Source organism: Lepidochelys olivacea, assembly GCF_965140295.1.
Source record: "Lepidochelys olivacea isolate rLepOli2 genome assembly, chromosome: 5".
In the NCBI taxonomy this organism is placed as follows: domain Eukaryota; kingdom Metazoa; phylum Chordata; order Testudines; family Cheloniidae; genus Lepidochelys; species Lepidochelys olivacea.
This window is the reverse complement of record NC_140415.1, coordinates 92689513-92716720: the sequence shown is the minus strand read 5'-3', so window position 1 is coordinate 92716720 and position 27208 is coordinate 92689513. Positions and strand designations below refer to the sequence as shown.

The following is a 27208-nucleotide window of genomic DNA, read 5'->3' as shown; positions in this document are numbered from 1 at the left end:
CCACACAAGCCACATTAAAGCACTGCCACGGCAGCGCTTTAGCGTTGCCAGTGGAAACTAGCCTACGTCTCTGGAAGGCTTTTTCACTTGTGTAAAGTTACTCAGAGATCCCCTCCCCTCCTCACTCCCCCACCTGCTGCTAGCTCCTGTGTGCATGCCCCCCTCTCCCATCTCCCCCCTGTAGCAGGCCATGAGAGCCTCAAGGAGAAGAGGCGGGAGGGGGCGTATACCACAGCCTCCCTGTTGGGCAGCTGCGCTAGTGGAGGCTGTCTGACCATGTCGTTAATTCATTCAGTTTGTGATCCACTATAACCCCCTAGATCAGTGGTTCTCAAACTTTTGTACTGGTGACACCTTTCACATAGCAAGCCTCTGAATTAAACCCCCCTTATAAATTAAAAACACTTTTTTATATATTTAACATCCTTATAAATGCTGGAGGCAAAGCGGGGCTTTGGGTGGAGGCTGACAGCTCGCGACTCCCCATGTAATAACCTCACAACCCCCTGAGGGGTCCCGAGCCCCAGTGTGAGAACCCCTGCCCTAGATTCTTTCCAGCAGTACTACCACCTAAACAGTTATTCCCCATTTTGTAGTTGTGCATTTGATTTTTCCTTCCTAAGTATAGCATTTTGCACTTACCTTTATTTAAATTTATCTTATTGACTTCAGAACAATTATCCAATTAGTCAGGGTCATTTTGAATTCTAATCCTGATTCAAAGTCTGCTTCAAAAGCCATTTTCAGAACACTTAATAGCAAAGGCCAAGATTATCATGACTATAAAGGAGAATTTGACTGATGCTGCTGTTAACTCTGTTTTGAGAAAGGATTTTGAAGTCATGCCTCTTGATCTGTTCCGGCTCTTAATTCAAAAAGAATTCCATGAATTGTCCTAAACAGCCATCAAAATACTTGTTCACTTTGCATATCTAAGTGAAATGAGTTTTTCTTTCCCTATTTGCATCAAAAAGTAAGTATAAAAGCTGCTTGAACATAGAGACTGATCTGCAGTTGAAACTCTCAGAAATCAGACCGAAACTGCACAAACTGTGCACTAGCAAACAGGCTAATCCTACTCACTGAGACAAAAAGGTGGGTCATCAAGTATTCTTTTATGTTCAAGGTTATTCAGCAGTAGGGTAGTCATATTGTGCTTTCTATCTTAAGCAATACGTTATTAGCCAAGATAAAATCCTCCTGCACTATGGAAAAATAGTGTTTCTTAGAAGGGGCGGGGGGGGGGGGGGGGGGGCTCCACACTGGACTTGAATCTCTTAATGGGAAGGTTCAGCAAAAAAAGTTTGGGAATCTATCTCCTAATGGAATAGGCCTCAAGTCTTGGTAGCACATTTTTGCTAAATTTTAACACTCCACTTTATTGAGCCTGGTCTGTTTGGACAGGCTTTGGGAAGTGATGGCATTATGGTTCTCTTGGTAAGCAATTAAAAGCCTAGATGTTTTGATATACTACTGATCTATTTTGGCAAACAGGTAATACCCTCATAACATTTAAGATGTATAACTTGACCTCTCTTAATATGGAAGTGAGGTCTTGGAAAGAACAGTAGATTGTCTAATTAAGGTAATCCTCCATCAACATCCTTGGAAAGGATTCAGGGTGAGGACAAAAAGATCACTTTTTCTTTATGGAAGATTGTAAAGGAAGGATCAGCTACAAGAGCCTGAAGCTCACTGACCCTTCTCCAGAAAATGGAGATATGAAATGTGAACTTCTCAGAGAGATTGAAATAAGTTCTGACTCCCAGAGGGTCAAAAAAAGGGGGCTTTAATCAGTCCTGGGAGAATTAAATATAGTTCGGAGGAATGTGTATGGTGTTTTACTCAGTGGAAAGATGTTCACATCTTTCATAAAACCTTTTTCTAAAGTAGGACTAACATGTTAATACCATTATAGGAAATCGTAACTAAGTGCTTTTTGATTGAAGACACTGGAACTGTGGTTGGAGAGGGTGGGGTTTTTTGTGTTTGTTTGTTTTTTGTCCACAACAAAAATACCTTCACTACTATATATACGAGAGAAGCACAGGGGATTTCTTAAGGCTACGTCTACATTAGAAACTTCAAAGCTCTCCCGCAGCAGCGCTTTGAAATGTGAGTGTGTCACATGCGAGCACTGGAAGAGAGCTCCCAGCTCTCAGAGCCTGTCCACACTCACACTTTAAAGCGCTCAAACTTGCTGTGCTCAGGGGGGTGATTTTTCACACTCTTGAGCCAGCAAGTTAGAGCGCTATAAAATGTAAAAGTGTAGACAAGCCCCTATATTGTCACAGCTCGTGACAGAATTCTAGAAACATGGGGAAGGATGCTTGCTATTAGAGGGAACTGGGGAAAATGCACAGAAAACACTGGTTCTTCACTCCAGAAGAACATCTGCTGTTCACTATCTATTCCTGCTCTGAAGAACCTTTTGCAACTGGCGGAAAAGAAATCTCTCTGAATGCCCTGATTTTTGAAAAAATCCAGCCTGCCACTGTTTTAGAGATCACTTGTCTTGATCCTGGAGGATTGGACTGATCTGATCAGCTAAAACAGTGGTCCCCAATTTTTTTTCCCCTCACACTGCCTTCTTACCCTTGTCTGCGCTCCACCATGGAGCCAGGCCGAGCAGGGCTGCAGCTCTGGGAGGCGGGGATGCACATGGTGTAAGGGGGCCAAGGCTGGGGCCACACCTGGGGGCAGGAGTGGAGGCCTACAGCCATGCGCGAAGCCCTGGGCGCAGGACCAGCAGCTGGGCAGCACTCCCTCCCTGCCCCCTGTGGGGGCTGGTCCAGGCCCCAACCGTGCCTTCCCAAACATTACTCCATGCACCCTCCCCCCCGGGACTGCGCCCTACAGATCAAACACCTCTGTGCTCAAATATTGGAGATGTCTGAGATGATCACTGAAAGAGGCTGGAATATTCTCATCTGAATAATATTCCTATGATTCCATCACTTGAGGCAAGTGAGCACCTTTTTAGGTATTGTTAACAAAAATAATTTCTTCCATATTTAGACCATAATGATGAGCTACCCAGTGTCACAGAGGTTTCATCCTCAATCAAGCATAAGGAGTACCATAAATGGCTGAAGTCTCAAGGCCCAACAGACCAAGATAAGAGATCATTTGCTGATCAGAGTTCTCAGACAGTACGTACATGGTTCTGCATATATTTAGGTACCTATGTTCTGTTAGGAATACTTTCCCTTGTGCCAAATCCAACATAGATATGCAATCCTTTTCCATACTAGGCTGCCTCCCAACCCCTCTTCAGGGATCCTTCTCATGAGACTATTTGAAGGGCATAAATGCATTCTCTTCTGGGGCTGGGAACAACAGAAGAATAATATGAGGGGGAAAGGGTTTCTATTAGAAATGCTTTTTGATTCCTCAAGAGAGTCAGAGGCTATTTTGGATCTCAAATTTAAATTTCTTAATCAGAGAGCTCAAGTTTCAGATTGTTGCCCTGGACTTGAGTGTTCTCAAAATGTCAGACATTGGTATGGCAGCCGACTTAAGATGGCAGAACATACAGGTCTACCTATACTTGGATGACTTGTTACTTTAGGTCTCATCTTAACCTCTAACAGAGTCCACACAGAGGATCAGCCATCTGTTTCACCCTGCCGTCTGCATCACCCTGACTCAGACTGCCTTTCCAAAAGTTCAAAACTATTCAGTATCTGAGTGAAGTGCTTATTTACATCAAAAGTAAGTACAGAAGCCGCTGTCTATTTTGGGATAGAAAAAATTTCTCATAGAAGCATTTCCCTCCCTCATATTCTTCTTCTATTGTTCCTAGCTCCAGAAGAGAATGCATTTATGCCCTTTACACTGTCGCATTAGAAGGGTCCCTGAATAGAGATTAGGAGGTAGCATAGTGTGGAAAAGGGCTGCCTATATATGCTGGATACTTCAAATTGCCATGGATATGATCTAGTGTTAATAGAATACTTTTACACTTCTAAAGGTCAGCACAGTAGCCAATAGGAAAGCACCACATTTACAATCTGTTTCAAGGAGACAATATTAGCGGATCCAAAATATAGCCCATTTCCCTTCTTATTCATTTGCAAAGTCAGTAGATTTCATTATGTATGAACACACTTTCCATTAAAAGTAGCAGCATCTGAAAACTCCTGAACAACAGTACTGTAACAATCCATCTTGTGACAAAAACGTTATGGCAACACATTGAAATGTCAAACATCCAAGGAGCTATGAGCAAAAAGCATTTAAAACTTCATGAAAAATACCATGGCAGTCTCCTTTTAAATTGTTGTATAATGTATATCCAGTAGGCTGACAGTAAGTTTGTAACCATCATCATTAGAATTGTTTTATTTACTAAAAGTATATTATAAATGTAAGGCACTTGATCCTGGTGGTCAGTCTTATTTATTCCCTCCTAAAATATTTTTAAGTTTTATTTTCTTTTTACAGCAATGTGAATGCAAGAACAGAAACTGCCATTTAAAAACTGCTTATTTTTGATCCAACCAAACTGAATCTACCCATTTTGGTCAAGATTTTCTAAAAAGTAACAAGTGATTTTGGATGCTCTACCTGAAATACCTTAAATGGACCTAACTTTAATATAGTGCACAGCAGCTTCTTAACGTCAAGTTCCATTAAGGTGTCATATCTGGGCAGCAAAAAAAAAAAATTAAGACACTCAAAAATACTATCACTTTTGAAAAGTAGGTTTGTTTATTTTAAAGGTTGCAGGGTTAAATAATGCAAACTCACATTTCCAAGCTCTCAAAATATTTTTTAGCATAATGACATACTATTTCTGCCATACAACGTAGCAGTTTTTACAACTGGAAATACACATGAGCAGCTATGATCATGTGTGATAAGCTCAAATGCATACGTGCAAAAGGGCGGTTACAACCTTAACTTTCGTGAGCTACAGCTCACTTCCTCAGATGCATATCGTGGAAACTAGGAAGTGAGCTGTAGCTCACGAAAGCTTATGCTCTAATAAATTGGTTAGTCTCTAAGGTGCCACAAGTCCTCCTTTTCTTTTTGCGAATACAGACTAACAGGGCTGTTACTCTGAAACCTTAACTTTCACATTTCCTGTCTTAGGTACTTTGTGCAACTGTAACAGTTCATTAACTTAGTTTTTTTACATTTAGTTTCCAGTGTGTGTATATGGAGGGCAGTTTTGTTTTCCTTTCAAAAGGAAAGTCCCCAATTCTCTAACACATACCAGTCAAAGATTAACAGGCATTGATCATCATCATTAGTAAACTCTGCACTAAGAAGCACCAAACAGCCAAAGTTCAATGTGTCTTATTACTGGAGACCTTATGCACATTCCCTTTTCTCTGCATTCATATAACTATGAGTGCAGTCAAGAAAAACACCTCCTGCCACTTGACCAGTGCTCTTCTCCCTGTAAATCCTCCCTTTTCTGTAGTTTTAACATAGGCCTTAAATCTGCATTAAGTAGCTTAAACCACTCTAAATCTTTAGAGCGGCTGAAACAGATTAAACCTATAAGGTCTTAGGCCCCAATTCTGCGATGAGCTCCATGCAGGTGGACCCATGCACCCACACACAGCTGTGCCAAAGCCAAAGGAGTCTGGCTCAAAGATCCACCTATGCAGAGCTTGTTGCAGGATTGGAGCCTCAGTCTTAAAAAGTTTAAACTCATCTAAGGTTTTAGGTTGAAACCGGAAAAAAGTGCCAGGAGATACCATGCAAGTGGTCAAAAAGGTGGTAGGAGAACCAAATGATGTAGCTGGGCAAGGGATGATATAATACAAGTAGGATTTGGTTAAGCTTTTCTTAGTTCTGGATTCTGATCACTAAGTAGTCATATATATCCTAAATAGTCAAAACTTTACAACCACCAGACAAGTATTCCCTAACCCAGGATTTGTTTTGGGATACGTCACTGAGACTTAAACTCAACCCAAAATTAAGAAAATCAATTTGCTAAATTTTAAAGCTACAGATGTTTAGGTAAACAAATTTTGAAAGGTCACACTCAACATACCATGCATCCATGCACCACTCCTTTACCAAAAACATACTCATACATATAAACATTTAAGAGTTCTAGCTCTTGTAAATCCAAGTCTGACTCCACACCTAGAGCGCTCCCAGTACTCCCTAGTGCACATTTTTGCCAGCCAAGCAGAGGTATTAGTGCTCATTGTCTGCTATGACCAAACAAAATCTCAAGCTTCAAATGTTAGCAGTTTTCCTTGTATTCTTCTCTAAAAAGGGAGTTAGATTTGTTTACAGAAAAAAGTCAGAAGTATTTTTCTGCAGTGACCCAGTCCCAGAGCACATCTAAAAGGGATTTGGCTCAAGCTTTGGGAAAGGACCTCAAACAGGAGAAGTTTCTATTACACAGAAAAAGAAAAGGAGTACTTATGGCATCTTAGAGACTCATGAAAGCTTATGCTCCAATACGTTTGTTAGTCTCTAAGGTGTCACAAGTCCTTTTCTTTTTGCGGATACAGACTAACACGGCTGCTACTCTGAAAGCTGTTACACACCCTGAAAGCTGTTACACACCCCTGAACACCAGGGGCTTATTTTACATATACTGGGGCCCAGCGGTAACAGGCAGAGCTTGGCCAAGCAGTGATCAGGGGGCGGAGAACGAGCTGCTGTGTGTATCAAAAAGGCCAAATGCTAGACAAAGTCACTGTTTCCAAGAGAGGGGAACTAGAGGCAGCAGGAGGGCCAGCGGCGGCCGAACCCCGAGGCGCAGGCCGACGGGATCCCCACGCGGATGCGGGATGGTTAGTTACCAAGACACCCACGCTAGCACCGGCAGGGTTTAGCTGCGGAGCGAACAAAGCCCTGCACGTCTCAAGCAAGGGCGGGCGGGCTGGCTGGCCCCAGAGGGGAACAGGCTCGACGTGACCCAGCAGGGCTCTCCCGGCTGCAGCGGCCCTCAGCGCTCGGAGCAGCTGGAGACCGCAGCCCCCACTCGAGAGGCAGCAGCAGAGCGGCGCAAAAGGGCGCGCGGCGGGGCCCGTGCCTGACACACCCTCGGGCCTGGCGAGAGAGCAGCGGCGAGTGCCGCGGACGCAAACGGCTTCTTCGCCGGTAACACCTCCGCCCCTAACAGGCCCCCCTCCGGCAGGGGCAGCGTCCCGCCGCGCCCGTTCCTCCTCCTCCTCGGGGGAGGCCGCGGCTTGCGAGGGAGCGGCGGGATACTCATCTTCTGCGCGGAATAATCGGAGCCAGGGGGCGGGGCGGGGACGCGATGGGGCAGCCTGAGGAGCCCCGGGGGCCCGCGGAGAGACATACTGTGTGGCCGCCGCACTCACTCCTTCTCCGGGGCGGGAAGGCTCCGGCTCTGTCCCCAGCAGCGGAGGGGCTGTCAGCGTCACTACTGCCTGCTAACAGGCGGTTACAACGGGTCTCGAGGGACCGGGCCGGGCAGTTGCGGAGAAGCTCGCGCCGCGGTGGCGAAGGGAGGGGGTGCCTTGTTGGCTCGCGGGTTTGTTTATTTACCTCGTTCGCTGGTTGGCTGGAGTGGCGGTACCAGCGCGTGCGCAATAAAAAGGACGTGTGACGCACAGTTGCGAGCGGAAGGCAGCCATCCAGGGCGGGTACGGATACTAGGCTGGCTCAAAATGCCTAATGAGCCGACCGCGGGGCAGAGGCGGCTTGGAGAACACGTCGTAGCGAGGGACGAAAGCTAGGGGCGTGTGCAGCCCGTCTCTGATGAAGCACCACTTCCCTTCGTGTACGGGGGGGGCACTGCTGAGGCACGTGCCACTTCCCCCCTCCCCGATAAAGGAAGATGGCGGCAGGGGGCTTCGGGGGAAAGGGAAGCCAGGCCGCGCCATGGGACCGACCTCTCCCCGCTTCCCACCCAGCTCTGCTGTCAGGGAGGGGGCTGGTGCTGGGCCGCAGCAGCCAGGCTTGGTGGCGAGGGCCAGCTCTGCAGTGTCTGTCAGCGCCCTGCGCAGCAGCGCCGTCAGCAGGACGGGGGCGCAGTTTGCCTTCACTTCAGGCCTGCTCTTGCAGAATCCTGCATCGCTAGCCACAGCCTTGCTGTGAAACCAGGGATGGTTTCCCAGCTCGGCCTCTGCTGGGGCGGGGGAAGAGAGTCGCCCCAGTTGCGGCTTAAACTAATACATTGTTCAAGTTGCAGGGAGGATGATCTACAAGCGATTCTTATCCCCGACTGAAAGCACAGGCCCTATAGTTGAGCTGGGTCCTGTTAGGTTTTTTTGCCCTTGTTTCCCGTTTTAATTTTTGTTTACTCAATTTATAGCTGTTACTTCAGATCATTGTGTTGTCTGTGTTATTGTTATAAGAAAAGGAGTACTTGTGGCACCTTAGAGACTAACCAATTTATTTGAGCATAAGCTTTCCTGAGCTACAGCTCACTTCATCGGATGCATACTGTGGAAACTGCAGAAGACATTATATACACACAGAGACCATGAAACAATACCTCCTCCCACCCCACTCTCCTGCTGGTAATAGCTTATCTAAAGTGATCACTCTCCTTACAATGTGTATGATAATCAAGTTGGGCCATTTCCAGCACAAATCCAGGTTTTCTCACCCTCCGCCCCCCCCCACAAACTCACTCTCCTGCTGGTAATAGTCCATCCAAAGTGACCACTCTCTTTACAATGTGCATGATAATCAAGGTGGGCCATTTCCAGCTCAAATCCAGGTTTTCTCACCCCCCCCCCTTTTTCCAAAAACCACACACACAAACTCACTCTCCTGCTGGTAATAGCTTATCCAAAGTGATCACTCTCCTTACAATGTGTATGATAATCAAGGTGGGCCATTTCCAGCTCAAATCCAGGTTTTCTCACCACCCCCCCTTTTTCCAAAAACCACACACACAAACTCACTCTCCTGCTGGTAATAGCTTATCCAAAGTGACCACTCTCCTTACAATGTGTATGAAAATCAAGGTGGGCCATTTCCAGCACAAATCCAGGTTTTCTCACCCCCCCCCTCACCCCACTCTGAACGCTAGGGGATCTGCATGAAAAACCTCCTAAACTTATCTTTACCACCTTAGGTCAAAACTTCCCCAAGGTACAAAATATTCCACCCTTTGTCCTTGGATTGGCCGCTACCACCACCAAACTAATACTGGTTACTGGGGAAGAGCTGTTTGGAAACGTCTTTCCCCCCAAAATACTTCCCAAAACCTTGCACCCCACTTCTTGGACAAGGTTTGGTAAAAAGCCTCACCAATTTGCCTAGGTGACTACAGACCCAGTCCCTTGCATCTTAAGAACAATGAACAATCCTCCCAACACTTGCACCCCCCCTTTCCTGGGAAATGTTGGATAAAAAGCCTCACCAATTTGCATAGGTGACCACAGACCCAAACCCTTGGATCTGAGAACAATGAAAAAGCATTCAGTTTTCTTACAAGAAGACTTTTAATAGAAATAGAAGTAAATAGAAATAAAGAAATCACCTCTGTAAAATCAGGATGGTAGGTACCTTCCAGGGTAATTAGATTCAAAACATAGAGAATCCCTCTAGGCAAAAACTTAAGTTACAAAAAAGATACACAGACAGAAATAGTTATTCTATTCAGCACAATTCTTTTCTCAGCCATTTAAAGAAATCATAATCTAACACATACCTAGCTAGATTACTTACTAAAAGTTCTAAGACTCCATTCCTGGTCTATCCCCAGCAGAAACAGCATATAGACAGACAGAGAACCTTTGTTTCTCGGTGGAATATTTTGTACCTTGGGGAAGTTTTGACCTAAGCTGGTAAAGATGAGCTTAGGAGGTTTTTCATGCAGGTCCCCACATCTGTACCCTAGCGTTCAGAGTGGGGTGAGGGGGTGGTGAGAAAACCTGGATTTGTTCTGGAAATGGCCCACCTTGAGTTTCATACACATTGTAAGGAGAGTGGTCACTTTGGATAAGCTATTACCAGCAGGAGAGTGAGTTTGTGTGTGTGGTTTTTGGAAAAAGGGGGTGGGGTGAGAAAACTTGGATTTGAGCTGGAAATGGCCCACCTTGATTATCATACACATTGTAAGGAGAGTGGTCACTTTGGATGGACTATTACCAGCAGGAGAGTGAGTTTGTGGGAGGGGGGGGGGCGGAGGGTGAGAAAACCTGGATTTGTGCTGGAAGTGGCCCAACTTGATTATCATACACATTGTAAGGAGAGTGATCACTTTAGATAAGCTATTACCAGCAGGAGAGTGGGGTGGGAGGAGGTATTGTTTCATGGTCTCTGTGTGTATATAATGTCTTCTGCAGTTTCCACAGTATGCATCCGATGAAGTGAGCTGTAGCTCATGAAAGCTTATGCTCAAATAAATTGGTTAGTCTCTAAGGTGCCACAAGTCCTCCTTTTCTTTTTGCGAATACAGACTAACACGGCTGTTACTCTGAAACCTGTGTTATTGTTATGACATTAGTGGCCGTATTGTACTAGGTGTAGCACCACTACAAAGTAAGGACAATCCCTACCCCAAAAAGTTTAAATTCAGAAGAGACAAGTTAGGCAAGGGGTAAGTAAGAGAGCATATTATTTTACAGATGAGGAACCAGTGCACAGAGAGAGTGTAATCTGCTTAAGGTCACACACAAATTTCTGACAAAGCTAGGAACTGATCTGCTATCCAACCCACTGAAGTGCTTTGGACCACAAAAATCATTCTTCCTTGGAAGAGCCTGTCACACCCTACATTCCTTAGGGCTTGGCTACACTTGCGAGTTAGAGCGCATTAAAGGAGCCCTGGGCACCCTAGCTCACTACCCGTCCACACTGGCAAGACTCTATGGCTAGAGCGCTCCTGGTACTCCACCTCAGCGAGAAGATTAACACTTGCTGCATCTTGGCTGAAATTCCTGGGCATCAGTGTGAACGAGGTGTTGCATTACTGCACTCTGATCGGCCTCTGGAAACTCATCCCCTTAAGTCAAGTGGCCACTCTTGTCATTGTTTTTGAATCGCTGCAGGAATGCGGATACGCCCTTTGAAAGCTACGTTTCTGACAGCCAGCTGCTTATCTGCTCCAAGACAGCATTTCACAGTAATGGTTGTTTTGTGTGTGAGAGAGGGAGGTGGGTGGGGGGAGGAGGGTCTGCTACTGTCTGAACTTACAAGACAGCATGCTGACATGTTCTCAGTCCCCCAAAAACAACTCTCTCTCCTCGCACATACACACAACATACTCCCTGTCACACTCCACCCACCCTCCATTTGAAAAGCACGTTGCAGTCACTTGCATGCTGGGATAGCTGTCCATAATGCACCTCTCCCAATGCCGCTGCAAGTGCCTCAAATGTGGTCACACCAGTGCGCTTGAAGCTGTAGGTGTGGACAACCTGCAGTGCTTTCCCTACTGCGCTCTCCGAGGGCTGGTTTAACTCAAAGCACTCTACATTTGCAAGTGTAGCCATGTCCTTAACCACGATTCAGGATGTTACTTTGGGTTTTACATTACATAATGTATCTCAACTAGAGTTATGTTAAATGGAAAATGGAGAGACAATAAAAGCAAATAAAAAATACTCAGCTATTATTTCATACTGCTAAACAACCTAGCCCTACTGTAAAAATCTTGTAGGTCTAGTGATTTAAGCCAAGGAATGTTTACATCTTAAGCATTTTGTCAAGCTGTTCCCTCTGAACATCTCTGACATCAAGACTATTTCTCTAGTGCACATCTCTCCCTCTGATATGGGGCAAGTATCTTGCCTGGATTGCACTACATCATCTTTTGGGAATGATGCATTGTCAAGTTTAGCACTTACAAATTTACCACGATCCCATCTCTAGTAAAATTCTTTTTATCCAATGTTTACTGAAACTTCAATTTTCTGGTTTTTACCAGTCTCCATACTTGTGTGACGTAAAGCATTTCCAAAGGAGTTGCATGTTGCTTGGTTAAAATGCCATTTATTTATACAGCTCTCGCTCTAGATAAAGGTTTTTGTATTGCCTCTTACCCCAAAAGTGAAATAATCTCTGAACTCAAAACTTATTTACATTTTCAATAAGGTGGTTTTTATACCACATTTTTTAAATTATATTTTAATAACATTTTAGTATGGTTTTGGACTAACTTTTTCTTGAATAATATTGGTTTTGTACCCATATTTCCTTCTGATCATGGGCACCACTAGAGAGGCCTATGCCTTCCATAATATTTTCCTATATAATTGAAAATGTAAAGATTTGTTTACCCTACAGTTTACCCTACCTTTACAGTTTTCAAACAGTTAAGTGAACTGTTGGATCTTGTAATTATGAAATGCATCCAACATGGCTAGCATAAACTCACATAATTTCCTTTAATCATTGCACTTTCTGTGCATGAGAGGTACCTGTCCCATAGATCCTAGCACAGTTCCCCAAACCTAAAGGTTTGTGTTAACAATTCACTTGGATAGGTGAAGTACTTCTATTTTTTTTTTAAATGCAAACCAGCTATTACCATTTTTTGTTGTATTTAGAAAAGTTAAATGGCATTGGTAATGCATCAAAATATGTTCTGAAACAAAAAATACCTTGCATGCATCAATTTCGTATAAACCTTATAAAACAGAAAATTCACAAGCATAAGATTACAGAAGTGTCGCCAGCTCAAAACAAAGGAGTACAGGAAACTGCACGTTGCATAGAGTAGGAACTAAGGTAGTATAAAAGCACTATGGGACTTTGCTGAGAGGACTAATTGTAACATTGTAGCTGCAGTACTAGTATTTTCAGTCTATATTAGGCCTGGATTAGTACAGGGTGACCCAATGCAGTGGTGAGCCTTGCTAGGAGTAAGTGCAGTTGTAATGGTTTGGCAACAATTGGGCTTTGTTGCAAGTACTTGTTTGTAGTCTAGAGGTGTGCTACACGTGCCAACAATCCTGAGTTTTTATAATATAGACAAAGGTTAATATTATTCATGTAGAGCTAGCTGTGTTCCTTAGCTGTTCTCAGTGGGAGATTTTCTTTAGGGTTCCATCCTGAATTAGAGATCCTATGTTAATCTTTAACATGGCAATGAAGGATTTATAAATCTTGAAAGGTCTGGAAAGCCTGAACGGTATTCACATTTCTAGATTTAATAACTTGTCTTTTAAGTTAAAACGAGGAAAAAAGGCACCACAAAGAAGTGCCTAACCATTTATTTATTAAATTCAGAAGTTTAGTGCTGAGAGTCTGAAAATAAGAATATCAAACTTACTCTGAAACCAGTACAGAATAATCCTCATCAAATAAGAATCGATTTAAGCCATTTTCCACCTAATAAAATTGCCTTTGTGCAGAATTTGTATACCAAATGTCATCCCAATATGACTAAAAATGATTCGTGCAGGGTGAAACTCATTGTAATGCAGAGATGTATATGAAGTCTTATGTGCCTCTTAAATCTCACCTTAAGTTCCTACAACCAAATCCTTGTCCTATTATAGACAGCAGCAAAACTCCCACTGGTTTATGGGACTGGGCTTTAACCCTTAATATATTGTTTAAGTGGGTGCACAGAGCCTGGTGCAGAACATATGCATGAGATGAATTTCACTATGGTCTACACCAGGAGTGGGCAGACTACAGCCTGTGGGCCGGATGCGGCCCATGAGCTACACCACGCGGCTTGGCCCCACTCCGGCCGCGGCACTGGGTCAGGGGCCACACCACGTGGCTTGCCCTGCTCCTGTGCTCTGGCCACGGCGCTGGGTCAGGGCCGCACCATGCACCTCGGCCCCGCTCCGTCTGAGGCACTGGGTCCGGGGCCGCACCACGTGGCTCCTGGAAGCCACAGCCTGGCCCCGCTCTGGCTCCTATGCACTCCAATGGCTCCCTTCAGTGCACCAATGGGAGCTGCAGGGGCAGTGCCTGTGGATGGGGCAGTGTGCAGAGTCGCCTGGCTGTGCCTCTGCATAGGAGCCACAGAAGGGACAAGCCACTGCTTCCAGGAGCCATTTGAGGTAAGCACTGCTTGGAACCTGCACCCCTGAGCCTCTCCCCATGCCGCAATCCCCTTCCCCAGCCCTGGTTGCCCTCCCTCTCTCCAAACCCCTCGATCCCAGCCCGGAGCACCTTCCTGTACCCCAAAGCTCTCATCTCCAGCCTGCACCCCCAGCTGGAACGTGCACCCCTTCCTGCACCCCGTGCCAGCCCTGATCCCCCTCCCACCCTCCAAACCCCTCAGTCCCAGCCCAGAGCACCCTCCTACACCCCAAACTCCTCATCCCAAGCCCCACCCCAGAGCTGCACCCCGCCCCGCACCCCAACCCCAATTTTGTGAGCGCTCATGACCCACCATACAATTTCTATTCCTCGATGTGGCCATTGGGCCAAAAAGTTTGCCCACCCCTTGTCTGTACTCCTAAAAAAGAGGGTCTATACGGAAAAAGCAATAGACCTCCAGCACCCACTATTGTGTTTAGATATTGTAATAAATATAGAATTTGGATTGGAAATCAGGTTAATTTAACTTCAAATGTACAATGCTACCCAAGCAGCCAAACAGTTTTTAAAGGGCTTTCTCTTTTTTGCAGTTAAGTTTTAGCATTGACATAACAGCTGAAGCAATTGTCAGAAGAATGGTGGCCAGGTAGATCACTGTAAATTAACGCCTTACATTCTTTTTACTCCCAGGCTGCACATTAGTGAAACACAGGCCATAAATGCCAATTAGTGAATAACATGAAGACAACCAATAAATGGCTTCTTTGTGGGACTTAAAGTCTTGTAGTCCCACTTATATTTACCAATAAAAACCAGGACACTCTCTCATATAGTGGGAGAGGAAAAGTTAAGAATGTTTTGTTCACCCCAGCTCTATTTTCACTCAAATATTTATACTAATCAGAATTTAATCATTCATTTAGCATATTTGTTTTTTCCTCCCTGTATCACTGCTACCCTTCCCTCAGGCTGTCTTTATTCTGTTTTCATATCTAGACTGCCAGAACCCATTCAAAGCTCACAATTCTTCCATATCTCTACTGAGTGGTTCCAAATCTTCCATTCAATACATCTAAATGTAAGAGGGACAAATGCAATTTCTACTATATGGGGAAATATATACACCATGCAATGTGTGCAAATATATACACCAATGTGCCATGGAACCAAATCTGATATAAAGTAGGTAAAACATCTTTTAAAATTTGCAACAGGTTTTAAAGACATTTAAGTAAATGCCCATTATGCTTGGATAAGTAAATAATCCCACCCAATCCTACAGAAATTCACAGAGCATCCAGTGACACTTAGTAGTGAATCATTCTATCCTACATTTTAGTCTGTTTTTTGAGCCCATATGGACACATTTTTGGTTGGATTTTTATGTGTAATACACAAAGCAAAATCAACCCAGATCTATTTAAATGCAGGCTAACAGACAAGATAGTTTGAGGTATAAAGGCTCAGTATAGGTCTTTAACAGTTGTGTTTCATACAGCTGGTACGGTGATGTAGAAAACTGAAATTAAGCTTTTTAATACATTTACTGTATTTCCATGTATTGCTTTAGCATACCTGTATTAAGATATGAATATTAAATACATTTATATAAAATTTAACATGACAAAGCCTCAATTATTTAGACTTACAGCACAGTAAAAACTCCTAACCAAAACCACCAACCAGTTTAAAAAAAAAACAGAAACCTCCAACTCCCTTATATCACAATTCTACAGAACAATATGTAATAAGTCCAGTTTTCAAGGATACAATTATATAGGCCTTTACAGGGCTGCAAAATGGTTCATCAATATGGTTATAATACAGTTTTGTGCAATCTATACAGAAAAGACCAACAATTGTGTTATAAGACAGTCAGAGCACTATCATGTTACAACATGATCTCCTGACATGGTGAAATTTGCTCTGTAGACAGGCCTTTGATGGCCTGAAGCATGGGAAAATGAAATTCTCTTTCTCTCAGTGGCTCTGTACTGGAGGCTTCAATCCAAGTATATCAGCAAATAATCTCAGTTCAGACTGGAAGGATTTGCTGTTGCTAAGTGCAGCAAATAATTCAGGACAAAGTTTTCAAATATGGGTGCTTAAAGTTATGTGTCTACATAAAAATGGCCTGGTTTTCAAAACTGCTGAGCTCAGAGGTACCTTTGAAAATCAGGTCACTTTTACTTAGGAGCCTAAATATGAATGTAGGTGCCTAACCTATAGCACTCAAATTCAGAAATCTTGGCCTCTTCCTTCAAGTCAGCTCAGCTAACTAGCTTCTTGTGAATGATAACTGCTCTCTTACAAAACACTATTTAACTTATTATTCAGAACTAAACAAACTAGTTGTTAACCAATGGATCTGTGTACTGTCTGCTCTGAAGTACATTTGGATTTTAAAAGAATGATTCACATTTCCTTCTAAATTAAAAGGTTGTGAACCATTATTATTAACAACAATGTATTACACTGTACTGCTGGATTACCTTAAAATGCTGAATTTTTGGTCCCATATTTACCATTTCAATAGTACACAAACATCACACTTCAAATCTAGATACGTCGAAAGAAAGAAAGAAAGAACGAACGAACGACCCCACAAACAAAAACCACAAAAAGTAAAGTGAAATAAGTAATTGCATCAATTTCACAAATAAGGCATAATACTTGTTTCGCACAGAGCTTAAAAAAGTTTATATAAACATGTAAAGAAAAAGACAACAGTTTTTAAAGCATGTTTGGCTCATGCAATATAACTCTTACATAAGAGTAAGTAATTAAATACTGAGGAAAAATTAAAAATTATTTGAAATATTTACATATGTGCCTTTCGAGGAACGAACTTAGTTTTAGATCCTGATATCAAGCATATGCTACGTAAGATATGTAGCATGAGTGATGGGAATTCAGTCACTGCCAATTACTAGGTCCAGCAGCCAAGCTTTTAAACTATGTATTTTGCAAATTACCAGGGACCTTAATGTGTTTTTAAACCATGAAAGTGAAATTACCTTAGTCTCAGAATATTCTTGTACACTTCAATAGTCTTCAATCTTCACTAATGTTAACTTTTGAAAAATGCACCAGAACTTTTAGAGTGATTTGAAAAACCAAGGAGTATAAAGATTTTTTTTTTTCTCTCAGGAATAAAAAGCTTTTTAATCATGTGCCTGTTTGTGGTCATGCCAATAAGACAGTGTCTCAGATTCTTTGAAACTGCATAAGCGCAAGAGACATATATGATCTCTGGTGTTCTGAATATCAACAGTTACAGAACAATGTGGCTGCTAGTTTACTAGTACATGAATAAAGGAAATGTAATACAGTGATTCCAGTAGCATGTGCTGCTAAAAATGTGTTAAAGAATAACTATATCTTGAAGTCATTAGATTTTCTGGACATTTCAATGGAATCTGCAGCAACAGAATTGACACCAACTCCAAGGCTGGAGCGCCTCAGTGATAGTTGGGACACAGGAATATGCCGTAATTCTCGGCGAGACAGTTTTACTGGAGTTACTCCTTGAAGCTGTGTTATGATCTCTTTTGTCTGAGGATGAGAAAATAGTTGAGGATGAGATTTTGAAGGGTGTACTTCATCTGGTCCTGGTTGGTCTTCCGTACTACTTGATAAACACCCTCTATTGTGTACTAGCTCTGAAACATCTTCTTCAAGCCTGTATGAATTCTGCCACCACTTTAAACCACTTGCTGGGCTGTCTGTTTCTCTTAATTTTCCTGATAGTTTGTTACTTTCAGGTTTGGATGTCAATTTGAATTTTTCTGAAGAAACTCCTGCTTCTTGGCTGAGTATCCTGTTAGCAGCATCATTATCTAAAAGGAAGTTTTCCGGGAAGCAAATGTTAGGATACAATTCATATGAGAATCCTCCCAGTCAAGGAAACATTGTTTTACAGAACATTAACTAGGAAATACAGTCTTAGGGCATTAACAAGATTAAATGTGAAAGCTGTCCCCAATAATAATGATTCAACAGTGGTGTATACAGTGTAGTCGTAGCTGTGTCAGTCCCAGGATATCAGAGAGACAAGGTGGGTACGGTAATATCTTTTGTTGGACCAACTTTTGTTGGCAAGAGAGACATTGGTGGCATTTTTTTCAGTCTGCTAAACAAACATCTCATGTATAATGACAGAAGGTAACTAGCTGTTACTTCCATCAACCTAGGCCAGCAATTCTCAAACTTCATTGCATCGTGACCCCCTTCTGACGACAAAAATTACTACACGACCCCAGGAGGGGGGACCAAAGACTGAGCCTGCCCGAGCTCCACTGCCCCAGGGGTGGGGGGGCAAAGCTGAAGCCCAAAGGCTTCTGACCTGGCCGGGGGGCATGTAACCTTAGCCCTCGGTGGTGGGGCTTGGGCTTCAGACTTGCTGGGCCCAGGGCTGACACCAGCCTTGGGGTCCCGACCCACAGTTTCAGAACCCCTGGGTCTCGGCATTTATACCTATCTCTTCACTATTTTAACTTGTAAGTGCACCTGACCTAATGGGCTGATGCATAATGGGTCAAGCTGTCAAAAGCAGCACCTAAAATTACTCCTGTAGTTATGCAATCAAATGCACAATTCTGTAAGTTCAATTTTAATGTGCATGTTCATTTCTTAGACTTTTTTGAAAATCTGGCTAATAAATTTAAATCAGCAGAAAAAATAGATTTTATTCTCTTGTATGAACACATACAAGAACAAATCCAAGAATAAACAAAAGGCAAGGTGAGATGTTTAATGGTAATATTATAAGAAAACTGAACCACTATTGGATTTTGTATCATTCCCATCAAAAATGTATTTGGGAAAATTAGATTGTTCCAGAGCTCAAACATTTTTCTTTGATTAAATGACCAGGACTAGTTTTTGGAGAAATTCACTTGTCCTAAAAAATGTGCTTACCTGACAATTAAAAATCTCGATTGTAGTCTTTCCCACATTCAATTAGAATCAGATCCCCTGTAGTACTAGAGTTTGTGGTTTATGTTCTGTAGTGTAATGAACTTGTTGGCTCATTACACCACCTCAAATGAGCTAGAGGGAAAGGATTTCAGGGATGAGTGGGGAGACAGGGACCCAGATCAGCATACAGCCAAAAGGAGGCACTAGGTTACCCAGAATGGCCCAGAAAAGGTGACATTTTGGAAGCAGAACTGATCGAGCTCAGGGAGAAACAGAGGATCAGTGAGCAGCAGGCCAGAATCAGTGATCTGGTTCTCTGAAGGGATGGTCAGGGGGAGTAGCCTGTAACCAGAAGACATGAGGCCAGCAACCATTTAAACAGGATTACAAAAAGACAACATGAAGAGGGTCCCCAACTAGGCATGCTACAGGACTGAACACTGGTCAGTGGGATACACAGGCCAACACTTAATTGCCCTCTAATGGTAGAATGGACTAGAAAGGGCACTCTAGGTAATAGGCCTGAAGCTCCTCCACTGTACAGTTGCCTTTGGTTCCCCCTCTCCTAGGCTGTACTCTAGAGCCGAGTTAGGAACTAATGTGTTTATCTTTTTATTGTATTTGTCTAATTCACGATACCTAGAGTATCTACATCCTTTCTACTAGACCTAGTAAAGATTCCTTTTTTACTTACTAGAAGTCTCTGAGTATTCAATGAGAACCCACCAAGAGGTAAGTAATGTCTGTGTAGCATAATACTTGAAGCAGCTACAGTGCTTGCCTCAGAGTCAGTGGTATGCATCCCATGCTACCACATATCTAAAAAAGGGACTGCTGTACCTCAAAGTTTACAATGACATCTTACAGTGGGGTCAACTACAGTACCATTTGAAAGCTTTCAGTTAATAAAAATCCTTTGTTTTTAACTCTATTTGAGACAGTGAATACTGAAATGTTAGAATCCAGAAAAGCAAGATAATAATCCGATGCAATTTTAAAGGTACAACATATTGCAGACTGTTGAGACTAGAAACAAATGACTTCTTTCACTTGAAAGCAACAGAAGCAATAAATCATCCTGGACAGATATCACTATTAAAAATTAAACTGAGGAAAAACTGCTTTGCTCAAGTCTGCTCAAATGTAAAAAGTTCAAAGCTTGAGACTCTCTGCATTAACTATTTTTGAAATGTTACAATTAAAAGTTGTATATTGTTTCTATTGTGACTACAAAACACATACATTTAGTTGGTGCCACCAGCTGATAAAATGACTCTCCCACCAGCTCCTTCAGTTTCTTCTTTAGTTCTCTGCTGGTTTTCTTATAGAAGAACAAGTCTTTTTCCAATTGTTCGACTTTAGCTTCATACAGTTTAAGGGTTTCTGCAATACTTTCACCATCTTGTTCTAAGATGACAACATTAATTTTAGCTTCAAAATGTTTATTTCATTTTTACAGATGCAAATAATAATGCAGAATACGAAATTACAGACTACATCCTACAGCCCACTGCTGGTTTCCTCCCAAAAGCATTGTAAAAGTTATAATTTACTTCTTAACAGGATTCCCCTGCACAGCACCAGAAAATGGGAGAATTCAGGTGTCTTCTGGGAGTTGAAGGTACCCAGCGAGGAAACACTTAGCATCTTAAAAATTGGATTCAAAGCCCATCTCCATAGTTTGAAGATTTTGCCCCAAGATCTGCTCACTTTACTCACACAAGTAATTCTGCACAAGTGACCACTGATTATGGATGTCCAACAGGAGACACCTGGGACTTGACTATTTACAAATGTAACTGAAATCAAGAATTGTTGATATGCGATGTGTCTGGCAAGAAAAAAAAAAGAAAAACCAAGGTGTCTCAAGCTGTGTACCCAAAAATCAGCACCTACTTTTGACCACTAACTTTTTAGGGAGTAATTGTGAAAGTAACACATGAAAAATATGGTCTTTAATTCTCATTTACATCAACAAGTTCCAGTTTTTAAAAAGGTCATTCCATTTCCTGTGTTTAGTGTAAAAACTTTAAAAACGGAGTTTTCCTTTCATACCAGAACTTATATTGTGTCTGTGCCCCAGCACTGTATCATGCAATAGAATTAGGGCTTGTCTACATTTACAGTGGTGCAATGGCGCAGGTACACCAGTGCGGCTGTAGCACTTAGTGAAGACACTGCCGACGCTGATGGGAGAGCTTTTCCTGTCAGCATAGGTACTCCACCTCCCTGAGCGGCGGTAGCTATGTTAACTGGAGAAGCCCTTTTGTTGACATAGCGCTGTCTGCACCAGGAGTTAGGTCAGTATAATTCAGTTGCTCAGGGGTGTGGAAAATCCACACCCCTGAGCAACGTCATTATACTGACATAAGTTTGTTGTCTAGACCAGGGCTTATTAATAATACAACTGTATGTTGTGGCTACACGTGTATGAAGTTTCAACTGAAAAGCAGTATTTTTTTTTATAGTGAATAAATAGTGTTTGCCAATAGAGACCCTAAGAAGCAAATACCTTTGAAATGATGCAATATTAACTGTATCTTTTGTTCATGTTCTTTCTGCTGGAGGGTCAGTCGCCTGTCACACTGTAGCGTGAGGTGTTCGAGTGCCGATTCCAGTTCGCGTATTATGTTTTCCTGTTCTATGACTCTCATTTCTAGCTCTTCAGTCTGCAGCTGTAATTTACGTTCTGCCTCACGTAGGCTAACAACCTAATAAACAAATAATTCCCTTTTTGAGTAAAAGGGGAGAAAATCTTGAAGGAATGTACTTTTTTTTTTAATAAAACATTTTATTGTACTTACTGGAAAGTAGTAGCTTAATGCATATAATATTCATTAACCCATGGGGAATAACCCTTTATAAGCCGCACACACATTGACTGGAAAAAGAATGGTCTAGAGTAGACTGCACATCCACAGCAAGACTATGAAAGGCTTACTATAGAGAAGGGTCCCCCCTGTTCCTGGTGGATTCCACAACCATGAAAAATTGCTGCAGAATTGCACTTTTTTTTTTAAATTATGTGTCTAGCCCATATGGTTATGAAGAACCTTAACAATGTGAATCAAGTGTAAATTAATGTTGTGTTGTCTTCCTCATTTTGTAAATGCCTCTAACAATAGCTCTGTGAGGTGTGACCTGTCTGTCCAGTTCAATGGATTGTTTACTCTGAAACTTAAAAACAACAATTTAAATGTCAACGTGATTTGGCATTTCACTGCTATTAATCTTAACAAAAATATCTAGCTAATGTACTTATCTCGTAATCTCAAACTGCCTCCCACACCTCAGGTAGCAAAAGCCCCAGTTGTCACCTACTAAGCTGCCAAAACCTCCAGCTTGTTTCATGAAAACTTGTGATGCAGTTATATGTTGTCAATAAAAAAATCTGCAGTATACTGTAAACTGAAAACACAGAGCCAGCATAAAATAAATTGAATGTAATATCAAAATAAATACAAATGCTAAATGTAACAACTGCATTAATTGTCATATTTAATTCATTTTAAAACATTTAAATTAAAAAGTGAACTGCCACAGAATTTGCAGTGTCACACCAACATGCTGCAGTATCCAGGTGTCTTTCCACAAAATCAAATCAACCAGAGAACAGGATGAGTTATTTCTTGGACACCTGTCTGTAACGTATGGAAAGAAAAATTGTGTTCTTATGGGGAACTTCAATTTAGGAGATGTATGCTGGAGGTGTCATGCAGCCAGTAATAAATCCTCATGGAGTTTCTAAACATTATAAATTTTCTAACATAAAAGGAATTGCTGCCAACATGAAGTAACTGTTTTGGACCTCATGACTGATAAAGATGAATGAATTACTGGACAGGAAGTTGGTGGTTGCCTAGGGACCTGATTATATTCCATATGTACAAACAGCCTCAAAAAAGGGCTGATTTCCCAAAGCTGAGGAAAATTATGAGCAAAATTAATTGGGAAGAAAAATTTAGAAAAAAGTGAATGAAAATTGGGAATTTTCTAAGAAGAGTTTATTAGGTGGCCAAGAGAGTTTAATAGAACAATATTGGCTAAAATAAAATCCTGATTCAGTGGCAAAAGTGAAGGAAACAATTAGAAATAAAAAGCTGTAAATAACAAATGGGAAAAAAGTGGGCAATACATAGCATAGCAATTGATATAAGTTAGGAGTTATGAAGTGCAGAAAATTGATATCGAGGCTAAAGATATCAGGGAAGAATCCATTGCTGGTAGGGCCAAGGACAATAAAAAGTGTTTTAACTATATTAAAAACAAAAGAAATCCTAGCAATGATATAGACTCATTACTAGATGGAGATAGTAAAATTGTTAATAACTATACAGAAAAGAGAAGTGTTCAATAAATATTTCTGTTCTGTATTTTGTAAGATGCAGGATGCACTCATCTCAAATGAGGATGATTAAGTATTCTCAAGTCCATTAGTAACTGAAGGTTGTTTGACAACATTTAGGGATAAACATTTTAAAATCAGTAACTCAGATCATTTGCAGCCCAGAGCCTTAACAGAGTTGGTTGAGAAGGTCTCTGGCCCACTGAAGTTAATTTTTGAATAAATCTTGCAATACCATGTTAATTCTAAAAGACTGGAAGAGTGCTAACGTTGAGCCAATATTCAAAATGTCAAATGGGATGACCAGGATAGCTATCAGCCAGTTATTCTGACATCAATCCCAGACAAAATAATGGAAAAAACAGTCATTAAAGAGTCACTCTCTCTCTCTCTCTCTGGCCCAATGAATATTTAAATATTTATGCACAGTAGAACAACTTCAATAGGAGAGTGAGAGAGCCCCATCCCAGAATAATCTATAGCCCAGTGGTTAGGGAACTCTCCTGGGAGGTAGGAGACTCAAATCCCTACTCCACATTAGGCAGAGGGGTGCACTGAACTTCTCTCACAACTGTGAACACCAAGTAGAGATAGGCACCTACGGTCTCTTTCAGGAGTTGGGTTTAGGCCACACCCCTCTCCTTAGCACTGGCTAGTTTAGTCTGTTCCAAACTCAGTGTGCATGCTTTTGTGATTTCCATTTTCTAGACACCTAACTCTGCCCATGCTCTGTATATGGAGCCTGGATGCCTAACTTGTGGTTGTGAATTCCATTATGTGCCAGGGCACCTAAAAGAAGTTAGGCGCTGCAATACCTAAATCATCTAGTTCCTTGCTACTAGAAGGATCAGGACCACACTGGGGAAAGGTGGGAACCCTTACCTCCACATCTGAAAGTAAACACTATGTAGGCTGGCAACATCTGAAAGGAGCTTGACAAACCTGACATGTAAAAGTTCAAAACTATTTACAGAAGTGAGAAACACTGCACAGTATCTGGCTCAATACAGGGAGACAGAGCCTAACTTCAGCAATCGTCACTGAAAACACAACTTTTAAAATGAAGTTTTCTTCTTTTTTCGGGGAGAGAGCTAGTCCTAAGATTGAACTGTTTCATTTTATTACCTGCGACACAAATGAAAAATAAAATTCAGTTTAATATTATTCATCAGCCAAAACAAACCTTGTTGAAGTATTTGAAGAGAATAGCTCTAAGCTCAGTAGCAGACAGGGAAACTAGTTTTCCCATTACATTGGCCTCGCTCTGTGTAAGGATTTGAGATGAGCCTCTAAGTGAGTGCTGGCGATTCTGAATATTTTCATTCTTGTAGTCAATGGCGGCCTCCAAAGCTTCAATCCCTTCTTCCAGTTGGAAAAGGGCATGTTCTTCCTACAAATAAAAGCAGAAATGAGGTGCCACTCTCCATTTCAATTAAAAAGCTACACAAGAGTCAGGATACTCTAACGTTAATATGTTAATTTATTTTATTATATAGACTCTGACTGTTTGAGAGAAAATGCAACAACATACTACAAATTGAGGAAAATGTTTAAAAAAAAATGACCTTTTTCACGGTGGGTTAAATACAATACATTACTGAATGGAGGACTCACGGGATAGTCTATACCCTGTAAGTGGGACTTACTTCACTTTAATTTAAGTTAATTATGCTGATTAGCAGGATTTCTACCTCACACTGTGCTAGAGTCTGGGAATATCCTTAGCAACACACCTTATTGTCACAATGGAAATTTGGGGATATTTCAGGTGAGGTTTCCTTTTCACAAAACCCAATGAAAAGTCAAGTGGAGCCCTTATTAGTGGATAAATCACCTCAAGCAATGTCCGAACATAATAAGAACCAGCTGCGAAAAACTGATAATCATCCACTGAAGTTTTTCTAAACAGTACGAATTTTTAATTATATGGTTATTTAGAAAACTAGTAGGTGTGGGTATTCCAAGAAAGCAGCACATAAAAAAATAACTTTAAAAGATCTTGATCTTCTTAATAGAAAGTACATTTATAGTAGTAGTCACTATAAACATGCATTGCTCTGTGTATACATTATATACATAATCTTCATAGAAAATCATGGGAGCTATAATTTTCTACTTTTAATTCCCTGTTTTAAGTAGAAAGGAACTTAGTAGCTACTTTATTAGGATCCTGAAATCGAGGGTCAATCTGCAAATGTGTATCTTTTTAGCATAGTGAAGATGAAGCTATGCCAGGAGAAGGAAAATGAAAATGAAACACAAAAAGACAGAACAATGCTTTTTATTAGTTTTGTATTTTTAGTGTGTGGATGGTGGGAAAGGCAGCGGAATGTGCCTAGGTGTCTCAGAAGTTTTAATTGGCTGTGTCCTGCAGCAAGACACGTAAGTTTGGAGGCAGTTTTGTCTCTTGCTTCCCATGACAGATGTCAGACCACTGTGTCAAGAAGGTGATGTATTTTTAATTCCCTTGAGAGGAAAGGAACTTGTTGCATAAGCGTTTCCTGCTGGCCAATCCAGAACAGTACTGATGTCAGTTTCAGTGGCAGCTATTAGACAGCTGTCTCTAAGGCCTAATCTATACAAGAAAGTTACACTGATTTAACTAAAGATTTAAGTCATGCAGGTTTGAAAGTCCTATTTCAGTTTAAAGACAGAATTGTGATGGTTATCTGGAAAGGAGAAGCACTCGGAGTTCAAGGAAGAAAAACAGTATGCCACAGACAAAAGAACAAGGGAGGGTTGTCAAGACACCAGCTGGAACAGATTTCCAAACCTAAACCTTCTTATTTAGCAAACCAGGCCACTACTGTTGTACTTAAGAAATTCAAAGGAATTAAAGTATTTAAAATTTTAATATTTTAACAAAAACTGTTCAAATTTCTCAATTCTAGTTATCTGATATTTGGAAACATGTTTAGATCATGATTAGTGTGTTATATTACAAAATAGTAACTAATAGCTATTTTTACTTACTTCAGGGGATAACACTTTACCATCTTTAAGTTTCTCATCCACACTATTTCTTCTTCTGAGCAGCTGGTCCCTTTCTTTCTGAAGAACCTGAACTTCTTCCACAATCTGTCTCTTCTCTTCACTGGCACTGGTCTGGAGCTGCACACTTTTATCACACAATTCCTTGTCCAGCATACTCAGGCGGGTAGATAATTTCAAGCTATCTTTGTTTAAAGCCTAAAAAAACCCAAATCCACAAATGATACAAAAATGCTACCCATAATTAACCAAACTGTACATAGTTTACATTGCAAGCCCTTCAGGGTAGGGACTGTCTCTTTTCCATTTTTGTAGAGCACCTAGCACAATGGGGCCCCAACGCTCTTTGGGCACTATCATAATATAAATATTTACTACTAACTATAAAACACTCAACTTCAGCTTTCTACATACAGAAAGTTAAATCATAATTTAGTCATCACCCGTTATAAAGACACCTGCTATTAAGAAATCTGTGTTTAAATTTCTATTCATTTTTGCTTTTAAAGCCAAATAGCCAAAGAATATATTTTGTTTTCAAATTGCAAAGAGATCTACCAAATTTTACAAAGTACAAGACTTTACACTTACATAAAGGAATTTGTCTCCAGAACTTAAAGAAGTGTTTTACAGAAGGTGAAGAAATATCTTTGTTCTACATTATCCCCAATTTAAAAAGTCAGAGAAACTGAGGTACAGAAAAACAGATTGGCTTGCTTGAGATTACAGGGATAGAAATCAGATTACATGAGACCCATACTGCTGCTTCTCTTTCTAATATGTTTTATCTGGACTCTCAAACAATGGTACTGTAACAATAGTTACACAGTATTATATAGAGCACCTGGCTAGATCTTAGTTTCTTGATTTCCAAATGACTTCTCTCTTGTAACAACGCTTCTTTCTTGTTTATGATATCTTCTCTTTTCTTTAAGTCTTCTTCCAGTTCTGCTAATTCTTGACGTTGATGCAGAACCTTCTCTAGTTCTTCATCTAACCATTTCCTTTGCTCTTCCTGTTTCTACGTTTTAAAAAAATAATAGCAAG

General features: G+C 41.3%; 2 protein-coding genes across 7 annotated transcripts in view; both read right to left on the bottom strand.

Annotated features, from left to right (window-relative positions):
* GKAP1 (G kinase anchoring protein 1) overlaps nt 1-7576 on the bottom strand; it is a 41711-nt gene extending 34135 nt beyond the window's left edge. Inside the window, exon 1 of one of the 3 annotated variants that reach the window (XM_084628639.1) lies at nt 7492-7576. The gene's annotated coding sequence lies outside the window, so the exon portion shown is untranslated. The other 2 variants (XM_084628637.1, XM_084628638.1) reach the window with 2 other exon arrangements.
* Nucleotides 7577-15539: 7963 nt separating this feature from the next.
* KIF27 (kinesin family member 27) overlaps nt 15540-27208 on the bottom strand; it is a 52255-nt gene continuing 40586 nt past the window's right edge. For all 4 annotated transcript variants that reach the window (XM_084628635.1, XM_084628633.1, XM_084628636.1 and 1 more), the window contains 6 exons: nt 27006-27182; nt 26144-26359; nt 24354-24560; nt 21338-21536; nt 20068-20232; nt 15540-17744 (listed from right to left, as the gene is read on the bottom strand). In XM_084628635.1, coding sequence (XP_084484761.1) covers nt 17281-17744; nt 20068-20232; nt 21338-21536; nt 24354-24560; nt 26144-26359; nt 27006-27182 — 1428 coding nt within the window. In that variant the 3' untranslated portion in view covers nt 15540-17280. The remainder of the gene's footprint in view (nt 17745-20067; nt 20233-21337; nt 21537-24353; nt 24561-26143; nt 26360-27005; nt 27183-27208) is intronic.